We start from the raw sequence: 15,477 nt of genomic DNA, 5'->3' as shown, positions 1-15,477 counted from the left end.
GTGTGTTTGGGCCTGAAACACGTCTGTGAGCTAGCACCGGAAGAGCTAATGATGGCTAGGAAACATCTCACCCAGTGAAACGTGTCCAGGAATACAGCAGCATCACCCCACACCCCTCATTTAATAGGTTACAGATATTTATGTCAGTGTTTTGATTACGTTGCAGTGGGTCATCACCCACAGCGACTCTGCCTCGGGTGAGGACGGGAGGAAGGCGGCTGACTGATGAGCAGAGCTAGTGCATGAAAACACACAGCCTTTAAAGCCCATCATCGCTCTCCTCCACCAGCATAATGAACCTTCAGCTGGAGTAACGATGCTGTCCTCCCTCACTGAATATGAAATGGTAGGGGGATGGGGTTGAGGACAGGGAAAGGATGCTATGATTATGTCACCATGGAGGAAAGAGAGAGAGAGAGAGAGAGAGAGAGAGAGAGGCTAAGACAGAGAGTGACAGGGTGCCAGGGGTGAGGAGTGACATTCAGAGAGGAGAACAGATAAAAAGGAAGAATATTAGCTGATAGAATCACTGGTGCAGGTTCTGGTGCTGTCCGTAAAGATCTGCAGGTAATCTGTAAGACTTCCTTTCTCTCTGCTTTGATGAGTTAATCTCCATCCATAAAAGGACAGATAGCAGAAGAAATATTATTTACATTCGAATGTATTTAAAACACTAGTCTTATATAATCTTAAAACCGCAATCTGTACCTTTAAAATCAGCAGCTTCAGGATCACGGTGCTGCTCCACTGACTGTATCAGGGAGGACAGCGTCTCTAGCGCTGCTACTCCGGGCTCGGAGCGCTGCTAACTGCACTATGGAGCTCTGGTGAAGCGAGCAGGACGGCGCTCTCCAGAACTGTGAGCGTAACGCTGCGTAACCCATAGAGTCATATTAGTGTCCAATCCTGTAGTATTACTCTACCCCCTCAGTCCACATGCTGCTCTACCTTTCAGTGACGCTTCTGCAGCTCTCTCAGCTTGTCCAGAAATGCAGGTGTACAGCCTGTCCTCCTATATTCTCTGCTGCCGTTCAGTAGCAGCTGATGATGATGAGTTCTTTAGGACGTTATGAATTAATATCTTACTTCTCAGCTGAACTATCTGCTCATATCTTCCTACAGAGAAACTGGAAGCATCAGTTTCTGACTTTTTGAGGAGAAGGTCAACAATACCCCCAACCCTTTCCCATTTATTCACTTCTCCCCTCCAATCCTCCTCCTCCTCCTCCTCCTCTTTAATAAATAATTCATTGTTGTTTTATCTCTCAGATGATCTCCTACAGCTGCTCACACCAAGTAACCCAACCACCTGACAACTGGACTGCGTCCCGCTCACATTACTGACGATCACCTAGAACTAGGGATTCCTCGGTCAGGATATTTTGCCTCCTGATCTGATCTGATGCCTCCAATGACTCAGAGTTGGATTAGGATTAAATAGTCGGGTCCAAACGGGTCGGCGGTGCCTCGACTCTGCTGTTTTCAGTCTAATTTTATTCTAAATTCATAATTCATGCTCTCTTCATCTCTCCCAGCTGGCAGCATTTCCACAGTTGGTTACAGTGGGAGGAAACTGTCGTGTTCAACCAGAATAAACATATTCCTGCTGTTAGGAAGCCGAGCTTAGTGTTCTGTTCTCTGATATTCATACATTTATTTTTTTACCTTTTTTTTTCTTTTTTCCGAAAAAAGCCACATATATAAAAAAACAGCTCCTTCACACCTGCAGCACTGCGGACCTGCATGAAGCTCCTGGTGTTTTGAGTCAGTATTGTTCACAGTGGTGAAAGAAACCAGGTGTCCAAAGTATTCTTTCAATCACATGAAAGTCGAACATTAAATGGTGACAGAGGTGCTAGAACCGGGACCCAGTTTCCCAAAGGCATCTTAGTGTTAGGATCATCTGAAGTGGGAGTGAGGGATGGATGTGATGCTTGGTGAGAACCCCGTCCTGATCGATGTGGAGGTTCTTTACCCATAAAAGACCCAGGTCTGACTCCGTTTTTGTTTCTGCCACGCTTGGATATGAAGAACCTCTTTAACATTTAAAGAACCTCAACACAAAACAATAGCTGCTGATTTATTATAGTATCATGTGACCCTGCTCCGGTGCCCGTTCACAGCCTGTGGTGACCTGAATTTTCATCATTCACTGCTGGAACACGGCTGGGGGGACAGTTCAGAAACAGCCCACCAGTTCCCCTCGAGGCTTTTACACATGTCCTACCCACTCAGTGAAGGCCTGGCTGCAGTTTGGCAACTCAACTAGAGCAGAGCCCGGAGGAGCGCGGGGCTAATTCCTGTAAGAGCTCGCAGTAATTCAAACCCTGAGAATCTACTTTGCTGCTGCTGAGTGTGTGTATACCTGTCCCAGAGGTGATCTTATTAGTAAAGGGGTGCAAGTGTGAAACCTGGGTGCAAGCTATGCATGTTGAACCAAAGCCTACAGTAACCAAACAGGCCGTCATTAGAACGAACAGTAATAACTGTCAAATATGAGCAACAATAAATAACAAAAAAAAAATGCATTTATCCATGCATCCATTTCATTAGTGTAGGATACAAATGGAATTGGCCCCATACAGCAAATTACACACACACACACACACACACACACACACACACACCTCAAGTATTTTTTTAGTGATGTTTTACAGATCAGTAATTTTGTTACTTTTTTTCATTAAAAATATAAAGTAAAAGCCAATTGGAAGCCTGGAGTGGTTTCAGACAAGACGCACAAGGTGAGATAAACCTAAACATACATTTTCAAATGAATTAATGAATACTGAATTAATTAATAACATCCCTGACAATCATATGCAGGTGGATGTGCTGATGTGTCTGTTTCATATCAAATAAAGCCAAAGACCTTTATTTGGGATGAATATTTAATAAAAAAGGGAATATACTGCATGCTAAATTGCACAGACATTCTGCACTGTAGTGCTCCTGCAGTGTTCCACTGAACTAGAGCCTGCAGTAAAACCCTCGACTGAACGGACGTGTGAATGTTAATGAAGATTAAAAAACAACCTACAGCGAATCTTAGCCGAGGATCTGCAGTTCTGTGAGTTCAGTGGACAGCTGTTTCACTGGGTGGCTAAATTCAGGGAAGCGGCGTCAAACTCAGTCCCTCCCAGGCCTCAGCTCCGCAGCTCCGCAGCTCCGCACACGCACCTGAGAGACAGTGCTGACGCCTGCAGAGCTCTGGAGGAAATCTGAATCAGACACCCTTACATTAGATATTTTTTATTATTTGGCCTCAAATTCATTTTCAATTAATTGTCAAAATAAAGGGTTTTGTTAGAATTAGAGGTGATGGTCTTTTATTTTATTGTATAAAATACTAATATTGTTCCAATATGTGTAAATATTTAAGGTAGAATTGTTTGAGTTACTGTAAGAATGAAAAAGAAGAATATAAATAATAATAAATAGTTTCGTATTAAATTTGATCATCATAAGAAAACACCGCCGCTTCTTCCGGTTTAAGGCGCTGCAGTCACTCGTCCGTGTTGTTGTGGCGCCCCCTGCTGGAGAGGCAAACCCTGTGCAGAGAAACGCCAAACGAATGAAGTTTGTCCTTCTGCGTCTGTGGTCATTGTCCAGTATGGCGGCGTCCTTGCTGGTGAGGAGACTCTCTGTTCTTTATAATCTTCTGATTTTTACTCTTTTATTAGATTAGTGTTTCTTATGTGAGCTAAAGAGAACCGGGCTCTTATTTCCCCTCACACGGTCCAGGCTGCTCCGGTCAGCTGCTCCGGTCAGCTGCTCAGAGACACGCAGAGCAAATTTCCCAAACACACACACTACACAATACACACACACACACACTACACTCACTACACAATACACACACACACACACTACACTCACTACACAATACACACACACACACACACTACACTCACTACACAATACACACACACTACACAATGTACACACACACACACACAATGTACAGTCCTGCTGCTCTTTTGGAGGGAGTCTGACTGCGGGTCTGGACTGACAGCTGTTTCATTCTGCTTTAATTCATCTTATTAAATTTTACTAATTATCTGCTGCTCTCTCTCTCTCTGTCTCTCTCTCTGTCTCTCTCTCTCTCTCTGTCTCTCTCTCTCTGTCTCTCTCTCTCTCTCTCTCTGTCTCTCTCTCTCTCTCTCTCTGTCTCTCTCTCTCTCTCTGTCTCTCTCTCTCTCTCTCTCTCTCTCTGTCTCTCTCTCTCTCTCTCTCTCTCTCTGTCTCTCTCTCTCTCTCTCTCTCTCTCTCTCTGTCTCTCTCTCTCTCTCTCTCTCTCTGTCTCTCTCTCTCTCTCTCTCTCTCTGTCTCTCTCTCTCTCTAGGGCCTGGTGAGGAGGCAGTGTTCAGTCGGGGCGTATCTCACTGTGGCTAGTAGGGAGTGCAGTACCAGTCACCCGACTCCGTTCTCTTTCCTCAATAAGATTCTTTTGCGTCTGAACAAGCGCTTTCATGATGTGGAACGTCTGATCATTTGGATGAACTGGTGGAAGAATCGAAAGATCAGATATACAAATTCGTAAGTGTGTTTGTTTTCAGCGCTCAGATCTGCAGTGTTGGTGAACATCGTCCGTCATGCCGATCTGTCTGCACTGGAGTCAGACACAGAGAAGCGTTAAGGTGCTGCAGATACTCAGACCTCAGAACTCCACTCATTGGCCGTCAAAAAAACAGATATTTCACCACTGCCAGATACAGCAGTGCTTCTGTTTTTTACACTTTGTGTGTGAGTGTGTGTGTGCGTGTGTGTGTGTGTGTGTGTGTGTATACGTGTACATACACTTACTGGCCACCTTATTAGAGAATGTACAATTACTTTAATGGTAACCTTGTATGTTCACAATTAGAGATGATCTCTAATAAATACACGTCACTGTACTGAAAGTGGTCCAGTAGAGTCCCCTGTGCTCCTGTGGAGGTCCCTTTCCATTGATGAATAGGTGGTATATAGTAAGTATCTATAGTGTTATATAATAAATCTCTGTAATGTTTACCTCTGTATTAGATGTTTCTAATAAATTGGCCAATGAGTGCATAATAAACTGGCAGCTCAGTGTAAGTATGTATAAGTCTGTTATCCCAAACACCCCCGGTTTGATGGTGCGATGCCTGTTGGACTGTTTAAGGAGGTTGAAGGATGATCTGCTGGCCTGTTTCTTTTATATGTTGCTTTGCGTCTGTGCAGGTTCCACGATTATAGGCAGATGAACATTGGTGTGAATGTGGCAGCTGCCCACTGTATCCTGAGTATAGGAGGAAGCTTCAGGTACAGTGATTTATCACTCATTAAGATTATATCACAGGCACATATCATAGGCTTCCCTCCTGTGAGCTCTGCTCTCCAGAATATTGAAATAGGAAATAGAAAAGTATTTGTTTATTTATTTATGTGTTTATTATAGAACATATGATTTAGCTAAAGAAGTGAGTGGTACATACTGGTGGTACATTTATGACTTTCTTCTCCATGACCCTTTTGAATCCACCTGCAGGTTTGCAGATCAGCCAGAGTGGTCTCGACCTAGCTGGAAAGAAATGCAAAACTTTGACTTTAAAAACACACCAAACTCCAATATTGAGGAGATTGACCTGAGCGGGACCCTCATAAACCATTTTGGACTGAAGAACCTCGGTAAGCCTCACTTTCACACAATTAGCTTGTTACATTTTTAAAACCTGGTTCTGCTAATGAACCCACCCGCAGTTCTGTCAGCGCTCCCGGCACACAGAGGATAGGGACTGAACACCCTCTCCTCCGATACACGAGCAGTCCGCTGATTCAGCACTGCTGGGCATCCGACACGCTCGGAGGAAAGTGCCGGGTCCCCAGCTCCTGCTGCGCCAGCCGACAGACGCCTGTGCCGTCCAACATCACTTAAGAGTGAAGAGGGGAGAGAGCGCCATCTACTGCAGTCAGCATACCTCACAGATTACTGAGAATGTTATTTTTGGTTGAGTCTCCTAAACTGTTCTTTACCTGCAGTCGTGATGTCACAGGTACCGTAATGTTCGTAAGCATAGGTACCGCGCATCTGCCGGGTGTGTGTGCTGTGGGGTGTGTATGTGTCCAGCGGTGGCTGGTTTCTCTTTAGTTATTTTAGGTCTGATGTTAATCCACTCCGGCTGTAAGGAGGGTTGCCTTGATGCAAATGAGGTGAAATGACTTTCAGTTGAATTGACCTTGTGTGCATATCCTGTCAAAGACCATTTCCCTGAGCCCTGTCGTCTTTTTTACCTCTCTCACTCTTCCTGCCTCCAGTGAGTCAGACCAGGCTGCGCTCCCTCTGTCTGAAGGGCTGTCCGGAGGTGGATGACTGGTTCCTTGCTCGTTTGTATGTGTTTAGAGAGACCCTGGAGGAGTTAGACCTGTCCCACTGCTCTCGCATCACTGAGGGTGGCTTGGCCGCACTGCAACACCTCAAGTAAGACAACCAGTGGAAAACATGGAGACTGAAAACTGATAACGCACAGGATTTCACTCTGAACCTTATGATGTGATTGAATAGCAGAAGTAAGGGTAACTCCAAGCAGAGAACCTAAATAGACCAGAGCAGGTGCCTGAAGATGTAGAATTAGAATTTATAGAATTTAGCTGCAGAAAATAACCCGTAACTGACCAGGATGTTCTCACAGATCAGCTGTGGAAACAATTTCTGCTTGTCCAACGCTTCTGAAGTCATTGATTATTACTTAGGAGTTCACAACATTGCTATGAGGTTGTTCCCAGTGGGCTTTTTTGGTTGGAATGAACTAACTCTTGAGTGTCTGAATGTTTAGGAAACTGAGGCGGCTGGACATTACCTCCCTCCCGCGACTGAAGAACCCAGGCTTAGTTCGCATTCTCCTAGAGGAGATGCTGCCTCACTGCAGAGTCACTGGAGCGGAGTACCAGGAGGGACTTCTACAAACGGACAGCCTACACCCTGCGGAGCAGGCCCCTAAACCATCGACAGGGGCACTGAGGCAGTGATGGGACTGTGGATACTGGACCTGAATCACAATGCTTGGGGATCTAAATTACCCTAGCTGATGGCATCAGTCCTCACCACACAGTCATGCAGTTTGTGATGCATTGTGTTTGTCTTCAGAGCGAGCTGAAATTGTGTGATAGCTCAGATGCCAGGGCACATGCATTTTCATACCTGGAGTATTTATTATTGTACACTTCTGGAGTAAATGGTTAATTGTGGCATAAAGACGTGACTGCCTTTTCTGTGTCTTTTATTTGTCAGAAGATAAGGGTATCTGTGTTTTGGTATGTGTGCAGCATTAATATTAATATGCCTAATATTAAGTGGTTCCCCCTTGTGTACCAAGACTAACGTCAGCAGCAGATCCTTGTCCAGTAAGTTGTGAGGTGGGCAGCACCCCTTTGGTTCTTGTCAGAGTGTCTCTGATTCTTACACTTGTCCATTTTTGCTGCTTCAGCACCTTCATCACCCTAAAGATCTGACCGTTTACCTGCTGACTAATATCTCCACTACTGGACAGGAATGTTCTTCACTTCATTTTGCAGTGGTGCTAATGTTATGGCTGGCTGGAATAAATGCATGTGTCAAATCTAGTTGAGAGAGAGTGGTTAATCCTATAATCCTTATTATAGAGGTGTGTGTGAGCTGGATCCGGTACAGAGCAGACCATGAGGCGGGAGATGAGAGGTACAGTGTTTAGATTGGCTTCCTCAGACTAATGTGAGGTTTCATTTTGCTGATATCCTGAATTATACAGCATAGATTTAGTCAAACCATCAGAGGCTTTCTCTTCCTATAAAATCCAGGTACTGAAGTGAGCTTGATGGTACTGGGTACTGAAATCCACGTGGCTTGTTCCCTCAGCTCCTAGAGGTTCGTGTTCAGTAGTGTACCGGGGGTGGTTGATTATCTGGGTGTTTTAAGTGGGTCTTCTGAATCTGAACTGACTATTATATTTATTTTTACTTTGATTAAACTATTTTATGCGATATGAAATGTAATAATATTAATAATAACTCTGCAGTGTCTGTAGAGTCTGTAGAGTCTGCAGTGTCTGTAGAGTCTGTAGAGTCTGCAGTGTCTGCAGTGTCTGTAGTGTCTGCAGTGGACGCGGTCAGTTCTCCTCAGTCACAGGAGCCCTGCCTGTGTTTCCACCCGGGCGGATTACCCCGATGCACAACAACAAGTCCTTTTAAAGCAGAAGTCAGTGTCGGAGTGAAGCGGTTCAGGCTGTGAGTTGAGGCCGTTCGCAGGTGTTTGCAGAGTTAGTGAAGGCGGATAGATGTCTGAGTCTGGAGGTAATGTCTGGGATGAGTAGTCGGCTGGTAGATCGCGGCTGTTGATGGTGTCAGTGAGGACAGACCTCCTGATCTGGTTGCTTTTGTCTTTTAGAACAAACTAAAAGAGAAGAGGAGGCTGAGACACCAGATTCCGAGGTAAAAAACATAATGCCAACCACAGGGCAGCTAGGGTGACCGGACCCCTGTCCCGGACCGGCACACAGCGGTGTCTGGGTGCGGTTCCGGAACTGTGAAGTTAAGAGGTCTTACTGTCTTTATCTGATACACAACACAACACTATATTACACTACACTACACAACACTACACACTACACTACACAACACTACACAACACTATATTACACTACACACTACACTACACAACACCACACTACACAACACTATATTACACTACACACTACACTACACAACACTACACAACACTATATTACACTACACACTACACTACACTACACAACACCACACTACACAACACTATATTACACTACACACTACACTACACAACACCACACTACACAACACTATATTACACTACACACTACACTACACTATATTACACTACACACTACACTACACAACACCACACTACACAACACTATATTACACTACACAACACAACACTATATTACACAACACTACACTACACACAACACTATACTACACTACACACTACACAACACTACACTATACTACACTACACACTACACAACACTACACAACACTACACTACACACAACACTACACTACACACAACACTATACTACACTACACAACACTATACTACACTACACAACACTACACTACACTACACTACACAACACTACACTACACAACACTACACAACACTACACTACACAACACAACACTACACACTACACAACACTACACACTACACAACACTATACTACACTACACAACATACAGTGCAATGTGCCCAAATGTTTGTGGACACCCCTTCTAATTAATGCATTCAGCTACTTTAAGCTGCACCCATTGCTGACACAGATGTGCAAATGCACACCCACAGCTTGTCTAGTCCCTGTAGAGAAGAAGTACTGCCAATAGAATAGGACTCTCTGGAGCAGATCATCATCATGACCCTATTGGCTCCATGCTGCCTAATAATGCCAGGCGTGGGCTAGAGGGGTATAAAGCCCCCCAGCATTGAGGAGCTGTGGAGCAGTGGAGGAACTGTGTTCTCTGGAATGATGGTGGTGGAGCTCCATCCAGTACTTTTGGGATGAGTTGGGGACCTTATGAACACTCGTCACTGAATGCAATCAAATCCTCACAGCAATGTTCTTCCAAAATCTAGTAGAAAGTCTTCTTCTCTGGACAGTAGAGACAGAAGCAGGATCAGCTCTTTAATAGCCTTGATTTCAGAAGAAACTGTGAATAAGTACTTCTTTTTTGTCCGTATGGTGGATAAGGTCATACACAGTCAGATTATAATGTGTGTGAACGCAGCAGTTACTGGGTTTTTGCTGCAGTATTTAGGCATAATTTATAGGTTGTTGGGAGAGAAGCTCCATAAGGAAATGTTTTAGCAAGTTTGGTGTTAAACCTGATTGACCCCGACCTCAGCCTCACCCAGCACTTTTGGGAATAAGCTGTTATCAAGCACACGTCATATTATATTCAGGTGTCCACATACTTTTAGCCATGGTGCACAGTATAAACCATGAATACAGACGCTCCATCCCCATGGGTGGGTTTCCAGTTAAGTGTTTAGTACCTCCTCAGTGTCACCAACATTTGTGCTGTTTCCATATTGATTGATTATTTTTTATCAATCCTTCAATCTAGGGTGAGTCTGACGATAGCAGTGACGAAGGTGAAGCCTCTGGGGGCAGTGAAAGTAGGTGTCTGTCTTGCAGATCCTGCATATAGCAGTCTACATGGATAAATGGCCAGCTTTCGGACTGAACCCTGTGTCTCTGTCCCTCGTTTTAGTGGATTTCCTGCGCAATCTTTTCTCTCGGACTCTTGGCCTGAGTCCTGGAGAGAAAGTCCTGGATGAACTGACCCTTGAGGGAGTGGCACGTTATATCCAGAGTGGGAAATGTGAGTGTTAGACTTTGAGTTCTTAAAAACAGCTGCAGCTGCAAACAGGATAATGGAATTCACCAATAGCAATCATTCATATTTAATATGTTTTTTAAATAAACAGGTTTTTAGCAAACATTTCAATCTTGTTATTCTTGTCTTTGTGTATCTAGGCAAGAACATCATCTGTATGGTGGGTGCGGGAATATCCACATGTGAGTACTCAGTTTCTAATGATGTCTCTGTACCATCATTAATAAGAAGAATCCACAGCAGTGACAATAGCTCACTGTCTCACATGCAGCTGCGGGCATCCCTGACTTCCGCTCTCCTGGAACTGGTCTCTATGCCAACCTGCAGAAGTACAACCTGCCATATCCCGAGGCTATCTTTCAGATTGACTATTTCAAGGTCTGCTTTTAAGAGTGTAGCTTTATTCAGTGTGCTGAAATTAGCTGGGTCTGAACTGACGTACCCTTCACTCCTCCCTCTCCCTCTGCATCAGAAACACCCAGAGCCCTTCTTTGCCTTGGCCCGCGAGCTTTACCCAGGACAGTTCAAGGTCAGTTAGGAATCTTTACCAATAAGACATGGTCCTGATTAGGGATTGATTGGGGGGGGGGGTTATTAGATATGCTGATATCTAAACTCACCTCACTATTTCTAACAAATGGTCTAATTCTTGTTCTTTGTAGCCCACAGTGTGCCACTACTTCATTAGAATGCTGAAGGATAAAGGCCTGCTCAGGCGCTGCTACTCACAGGTCAGTTTCTATCTTTCCACTAAAGTTATCCAGTGTCATACTAAAGGTCAGTGCCGTCCAATCCAGGCCTCTGTATCTGTTAGAACATCGATACTTTAGAGAGAGTTGCGGGGCTAGAAGGGGAGGATCTGATTGAGGCCCATGGCACCTTCCACACCTCCCACTGTGTAAGCAGCTTCTGCCGGAAGGAGTACACCATGGACTGGATGAAAGGTCCAGTGGACTTTTTATTTTTTTATTTATACATTTGATTAGACTTTAACAAAATACATCATCACCCATGATCCTAATGGTAGCAATAAAGGAAATGTGTTTTAATGATGAATTTATTGATTCTGTTCGACCCGCAGAGAAAATCTTCTCAGAGGACATTCCCAAGTGTGACGCCTGCAACAGCCTAGTCAAACCCGGTGAGTTTAGACTTCCTTCATTTTGCACTACGTTCAGCTGCTTTACTGATATGGTACTTTTTGATTACAGTGAATTATGTTGTGTGCAGGTTAAAGTGGTTTATGCTGTTTGAGTTCTAATCCCTTCATGTTTTACAGATTCAGAGAGTTAGTAATTTACTTTGAATAGGTTTTAATGTAAATAAACATCTTCAGTGAGAGATTTCTGCCAGAACGTTAACAGGAAGACATTTTGGGTTAATTCAGGTCACTTTTTTCTGGGATACGTGGCTGAATTCTGTGTTTTAATCTGATATAATGGTGGTAAAGTTTAACATATTCAGCTGCTGGGTGACCTGCTGAAACACATCCCTCTTTTCCTCCTCTGGATCTTGTCAGATATTGTGTTCTTTGGGGAGAATCTGCCGGCTCGATTCTTCACTACGATGAAAAAAGTAAGAAGAAAACTCTTCTGTCTGAAATAAGGTGTGCTGAGCGTCATCACTTACCCTAACACTAAACACCCCCTGCTCCTCCCCAGGACTTCCCTCACTGTGACCTCCTCATCATTATGGGCACCTCACTGCAAGTTCAGCCATTTGCATCTCTTGTCAGCAGGTGAGAGATTCATATAGGGCAGGGCAGGGCAGGGCAGGGCAGGGCAGGGCAGGGCAGGGCAGGGCAGGGCAGGGCAGGGCAGGGCAGGGCAGGGCAGGGCAGGGCAGGGCAGGGCAGGGCAGGGCAGGGCAGGGCAGGGCAGGGCGCAGGTTGCAGGTTGCAGGTTGCAGGTTTATGCTGTTTGTTCTTTTTCATGGATACTGAAGGTAAAAGTTTTCCATCTGGCTTTTTCTTTTAACAGAGTTCCCAATAGTTGTCCTCGGCTCCTGATCAACATGGAGAAGACAGGACAGGTACTGAGTTATTTGTACTTGTACTTCAAATCATAATTATAGGCTCCGAGTGGCTCAGCGGTCTAAAGAACCTGAGCCATGCTGTTTTGCCATCAGCAGTCTGAGACAGCACATTTGTCCGGGTGGGTAGGTGGCGCTCTCTCTCCCCTCATTACTCTTAAGTGATGTTGGTCGGCACAGGTGTCTGTTAGCTGGTGTGGTGGAGCTGGACACCCAGCGCTTTCCTTTGAACTTGTCGGCTGCCCAGCGATGGCGAGGGGGTGGCTGGCTTTGCATGTATCAGAGGAGACGGGTGTTAAGTCCCAACTCTGCTAGTGGAGAAAAATGGAAAAATTGTGATCTATATAAATTTTATTAAATAAATATGTGTCACTGTTGATTGTTCTTGTTTTTTTAGTCTGATTTTGCTATGGGGTTTCTGGGTATTGGAGGAGGAATGGATTTTGATTCAGATAAAGCTTACAGGTGAGTGGTGCTTACACTCTCCACTACAGGTATGAGGAAGATTTACTGATGATGATCATTATGATTATTGTGATGCTTTGATGTTTACAGGGATGTAGCACACCTGAGCACTTGTGATGATGGTTGCTTGGCGTTTGCAGACCTACTGGGCTGGAAGGTAACAGAAATCACACACTCACACACACTCACACTTAAACAGAGCGAAAGAAACAGAGACCCGTAACTGCGTTGTAAGTTGTTTGGGGTTGCCACTATATACGGTGATGCTTTTCAGTTTTTAACGTAAATGATGTCGATATATAATGTAAATAATGCAGAATGTTCCCTGGCGAGGGTGTATGGGTCTTTTGAACACTTTACTCAGGGTATTTAATGTTGATACTAGTGATGTGCTTTTAGATTACTTTGAAAGAACAGTCTAATATAAACTTGAGTGATTATGAACTTTGCTTCTGATGTGAACTCTGCCTCGTTTACAGTCTAAGAGAAGAAAACAAATGATGTCAGAGATTTAATGATTGGATCAGCACTACTTGGGTATATGTTGGTGTATCTGGTCTGGATATGCAGTTTCTGTAGCCCATCTGTTTCTGCACAGTTGTTCAGAGAACTGCCAGCCCAGATATTATGGACAGGATGCTAACATGTCTGTGGCGCTGTGTCAGGCACTGTGGTGTTATTGCGTTACTACCCAAAAATATCCAGCCAAGAGCGGACATGTCAAACCACTGATGAGGGGGAAGATTAACGCAGATGTGTGAAACACGCGGGTTACAGTCTTTAACTGTATCTTAGCAGAGCGTGTGTGGTTACCGAAGTGGTCAGGTGCTCGGCTTGCCTGCTACAGTCATACAGCCAGAGATGGGTATTTGTGTCCCTTAATTTATCCCCTTTTTCATCTCAGGGGGAGCTGGAGGAGCTGGTGAAGCGGGAACATGCGCTGATTGACATCAAAGACACAAAAAAGAAAGACGAGACAACCAAGCAGAGCTCTGAGGCCTCAGAGAAGACTACAGCTGCAGAGCCTGAGGCTGGAGAGAGTGACAAGACTCAGTAACCATCACCATGAAGTCAGGGACTGCCCATACGGCTCCGCCAGTGGTCATGTGGCTTTTTGGGTCTACTGTTTCCCCTTCTCTCTCTCTGTTAGTGAAGTTTGTACACCATTACTTTGACTTTGAGGCTTGATTTCCTAAAGATATTGAGGAAGATAGAGGTGTTCTCTAGGGATGCACATGGAGAAGGCAGTCGGATCAGAATCGCCGCTGGTCCAGTGCTGCGATTTATTGGATCATTTTAACCAGTGATTGATGACGTGGTCATTGAGGTTTGGAGAAGTTTGGCAGCGCTGAGCTAAAATGACACCATCATTCATTTTAGTACATCTCTGTAACCAGATGAATCCAATCAAAGCTCTACGTTGTGCATTCCTAGTATCTCAGAACCATCGTCTGACGACTCTGTAGGGAAAGCAGGCCCAGAGCTGTTAGCAATAGACACCATCTACGCTGTGAACTGTACTAAACCTCACAGAGTACGGAGAGGCAAAGGACAGCAGATACAGAACCATTTACTCCACTGATCCCGAATCGTTCACTGTAATTAAACCTAATTATGAAAATGATTTTAACATCAGCTGTCATTCAATCAGCTTTTTGTTTTTCATGATTGGTTGTGCTTAGTGTCAGTCCCAGGTGAAATAGTTTCTTTTGCACATGCAGCTGTTTACTAACCTGATTGAGGAGCTGAATGTGCTTTTTCACAGCTGTTGGCATTAATGTGTGTGAATGCTTACAGTGGTATGAAAGCTAGAACTGAGGGGATGCACGGAGTCTCATCCTTTTATATCACTGATTTGCTTTTAAAGTTCTTCTATTAAGGCCTTCCTGTATTCCTACAGTAATATATATAAAACACCAGTCGCCGCTGTGAGACGGCTGCTCATTAAAGCCCCACATTTTCAGTTTCTCTTGGCATGTTCTGTATCTGTATGGCGTATTCTGTGCAACCTGCAGCATTACTTTAAGAATACTGCTGTTGTATTCTCCCTGAGGTAATGCCTTAGATGAACAGCAGAATGGGAAATAAACACTACACAGATAAGCGTCTTTCTTTCTTGTGTTTGTCATTAGAAGGTTTTTTTGCAGTAGACACAAACATGTAGATCGGCTCCAGCCTCTGTAGGTCAGCTCACCTTTTTAAACCTCTTGGGAAGGTCCCATCATGACCAGACTCTTTCTGCTCATGGGTTTCCTCTACCTCAGTGTGTAATTCCTAGTGCTGGTCTTGTCCTGTCAAATCATTTTTAGTCCTAACCTGAAGAGATCATCTGACTGAATACTCACTGTTGTTCCTGCTGCGGACCCAACTGGAGTGTCTTTCTCCTTCAGTCACCTGAGCCTGACCTCCTGGTACTAATATGGAGGTAGTGTCACACATGAGGCCTCACAGTATTTTCACCTTCCTTCACAAGCATTTCTAGACTAGCTGCATGCTCTCTGCCGCTCAGCTGGCTGAAGTGTCCTGGGACTGAGCCGTCCAAATCATCCATTACAGCTTACTTCTGCACGCTGGGTCAGAGCGGCCCGCCTTACATGCAGCCCAAACACC

The 15,477-nt window shown here is 44.5% G+C and overlaps 2 protein-coding genes across 3 annotated transcripts; both read left to right on the top strand.

Annotated features, from left to right (window-relative positions):
* The first annotated feature begins 3,585 nt into the window (after positions 1 to 3,585).
* On the top strand, positions 3,586 to 7,223 carry dmac2 (distal membrane arm assembly component 2). The gene is made up of 6 exons (XM_072668806.1): positions 3,586 to 3,631; positions 4,346 to 4,539; positions 5,206 to 5,286; positions 5,513 to 5,652; positions 6,280 to 6,442; positions 6,798 to 7,223. The coding sequence occupies exons 1-6, from the start codon at positions 3,614 to 3,616 to the stop codon at positions 6,988 to 6,990; spliced, it is 789 nt and encodes a 262-aa protein (XP_072524907.1). The 5' UTR covers positions 3,586 to 3,613; the 3' UTR covers positions 6,991 to 7,223.
* A 914-nt stretch (positions 7,224 to 8,137) lies between these two features.
* On the top strand, positions 8,138 to 14,970 carry sirt2 (sirtuin 2 (silent mating type information regulation 2, homolog) 2 (S. cerevisiae)). Of its 2 annotated transcripts, XM_072669067.1 has the most exons (16): positions 8,138 to 8,289; positions 8,384 to 8,427; positions 10,099 to 10,150; positions 10,246 to 10,356; positions 10,512 to 10,553; positions 10,643 to 10,749; positions 10,844 to 10,900; positions 11,034 to 11,102; positions 11,186 to 11,315; positions 11,453 to 11,512; positions 11,891 to 11,946; positions 12,033 to 12,109; positions 12,351 to 12,402; positions 12,800 to 12,867; positions 12,958 to 13,024; positions 13,772 to 14,970. In XM_072669067.1, exons 1-16 carry the CDS (start codon positions 8,274 to 8,276, stop codon positions 13,922 to 13,924), a joined length of 1,161 nt encoding a protein of 386 aa, XP_072525168.1. In that variant the 5' UTR covers positions 8,138 to 8,273; the 3' UTR covers positions 13,925 to 14,970. The 2 variants fall into 2 exon arrangements, with proteins under 2 accessions (XP_072525168.1, XP_072525169.1); XM_072669068.1 differs by lacking the exons at positions 8,138 to 8,289; positions 8,384 to 8,427 and adding an exon at positions 8,441 to 8,534.
* Positions 14,971 to 15,477: the final 507 nt, after the last annotated feature.

Source organism: Salminus brasiliensis, chromosome 23, assembly GCF_030463535.1.
Source record: "Salminus brasiliensis chromosome 23, fSalBra1.hap2, whole genome shotgun sequence".
In the NCBI taxonomy this organism is placed as follows: domain Eukaryota; kingdom Metazoa; phylum Chordata; class Actinopteri; order Characiformes; family Bryconidae; genus Salminus; species Salminus brasiliensis.
The sequence above is the reverse complement of the archived record's forward strand: the minus strand, read 5'-3'. Positions and strand labels throughout refer to the sequence as shown.

Excerpts from the sequence above, each read along its gene's own strand:
- dmac2 (XM_072668806.1), top strand. Across the intron at positions 5,287-5,512 it reads AGTATAGGAGGAAGCTTCAG|GTTTGCAGATCAGCCAGAGT; the intron begins GTACAGTGATTT and ends ATCCACCTGCAG. Across the intron at positions 6,443-6,797 it reads GCCGCACTGCAACACCTCAA|GAAACTGAGGCGGCTGGACA; the intron begins GTAAGACAACCA and ends CTGAATGTTTAG.
- sirt2 (XM_072669067.1), top strand. Across the intron at positions 11,316-11,452 it reads CACCATGGACTGGATGAAAG|AGAAAATCTTCTCAGAGGAC; the intron begins GTCCAGTGGACT and ends TTCGACCCGCAG. Across the intron at positions 12,868-12,957 it reads GATTCAGATAAAGCTTACAG|GGATGTAGCACACCTGAGCA; the intron begins GTGAGTGGTGCT and ends TGATGTTTACAG.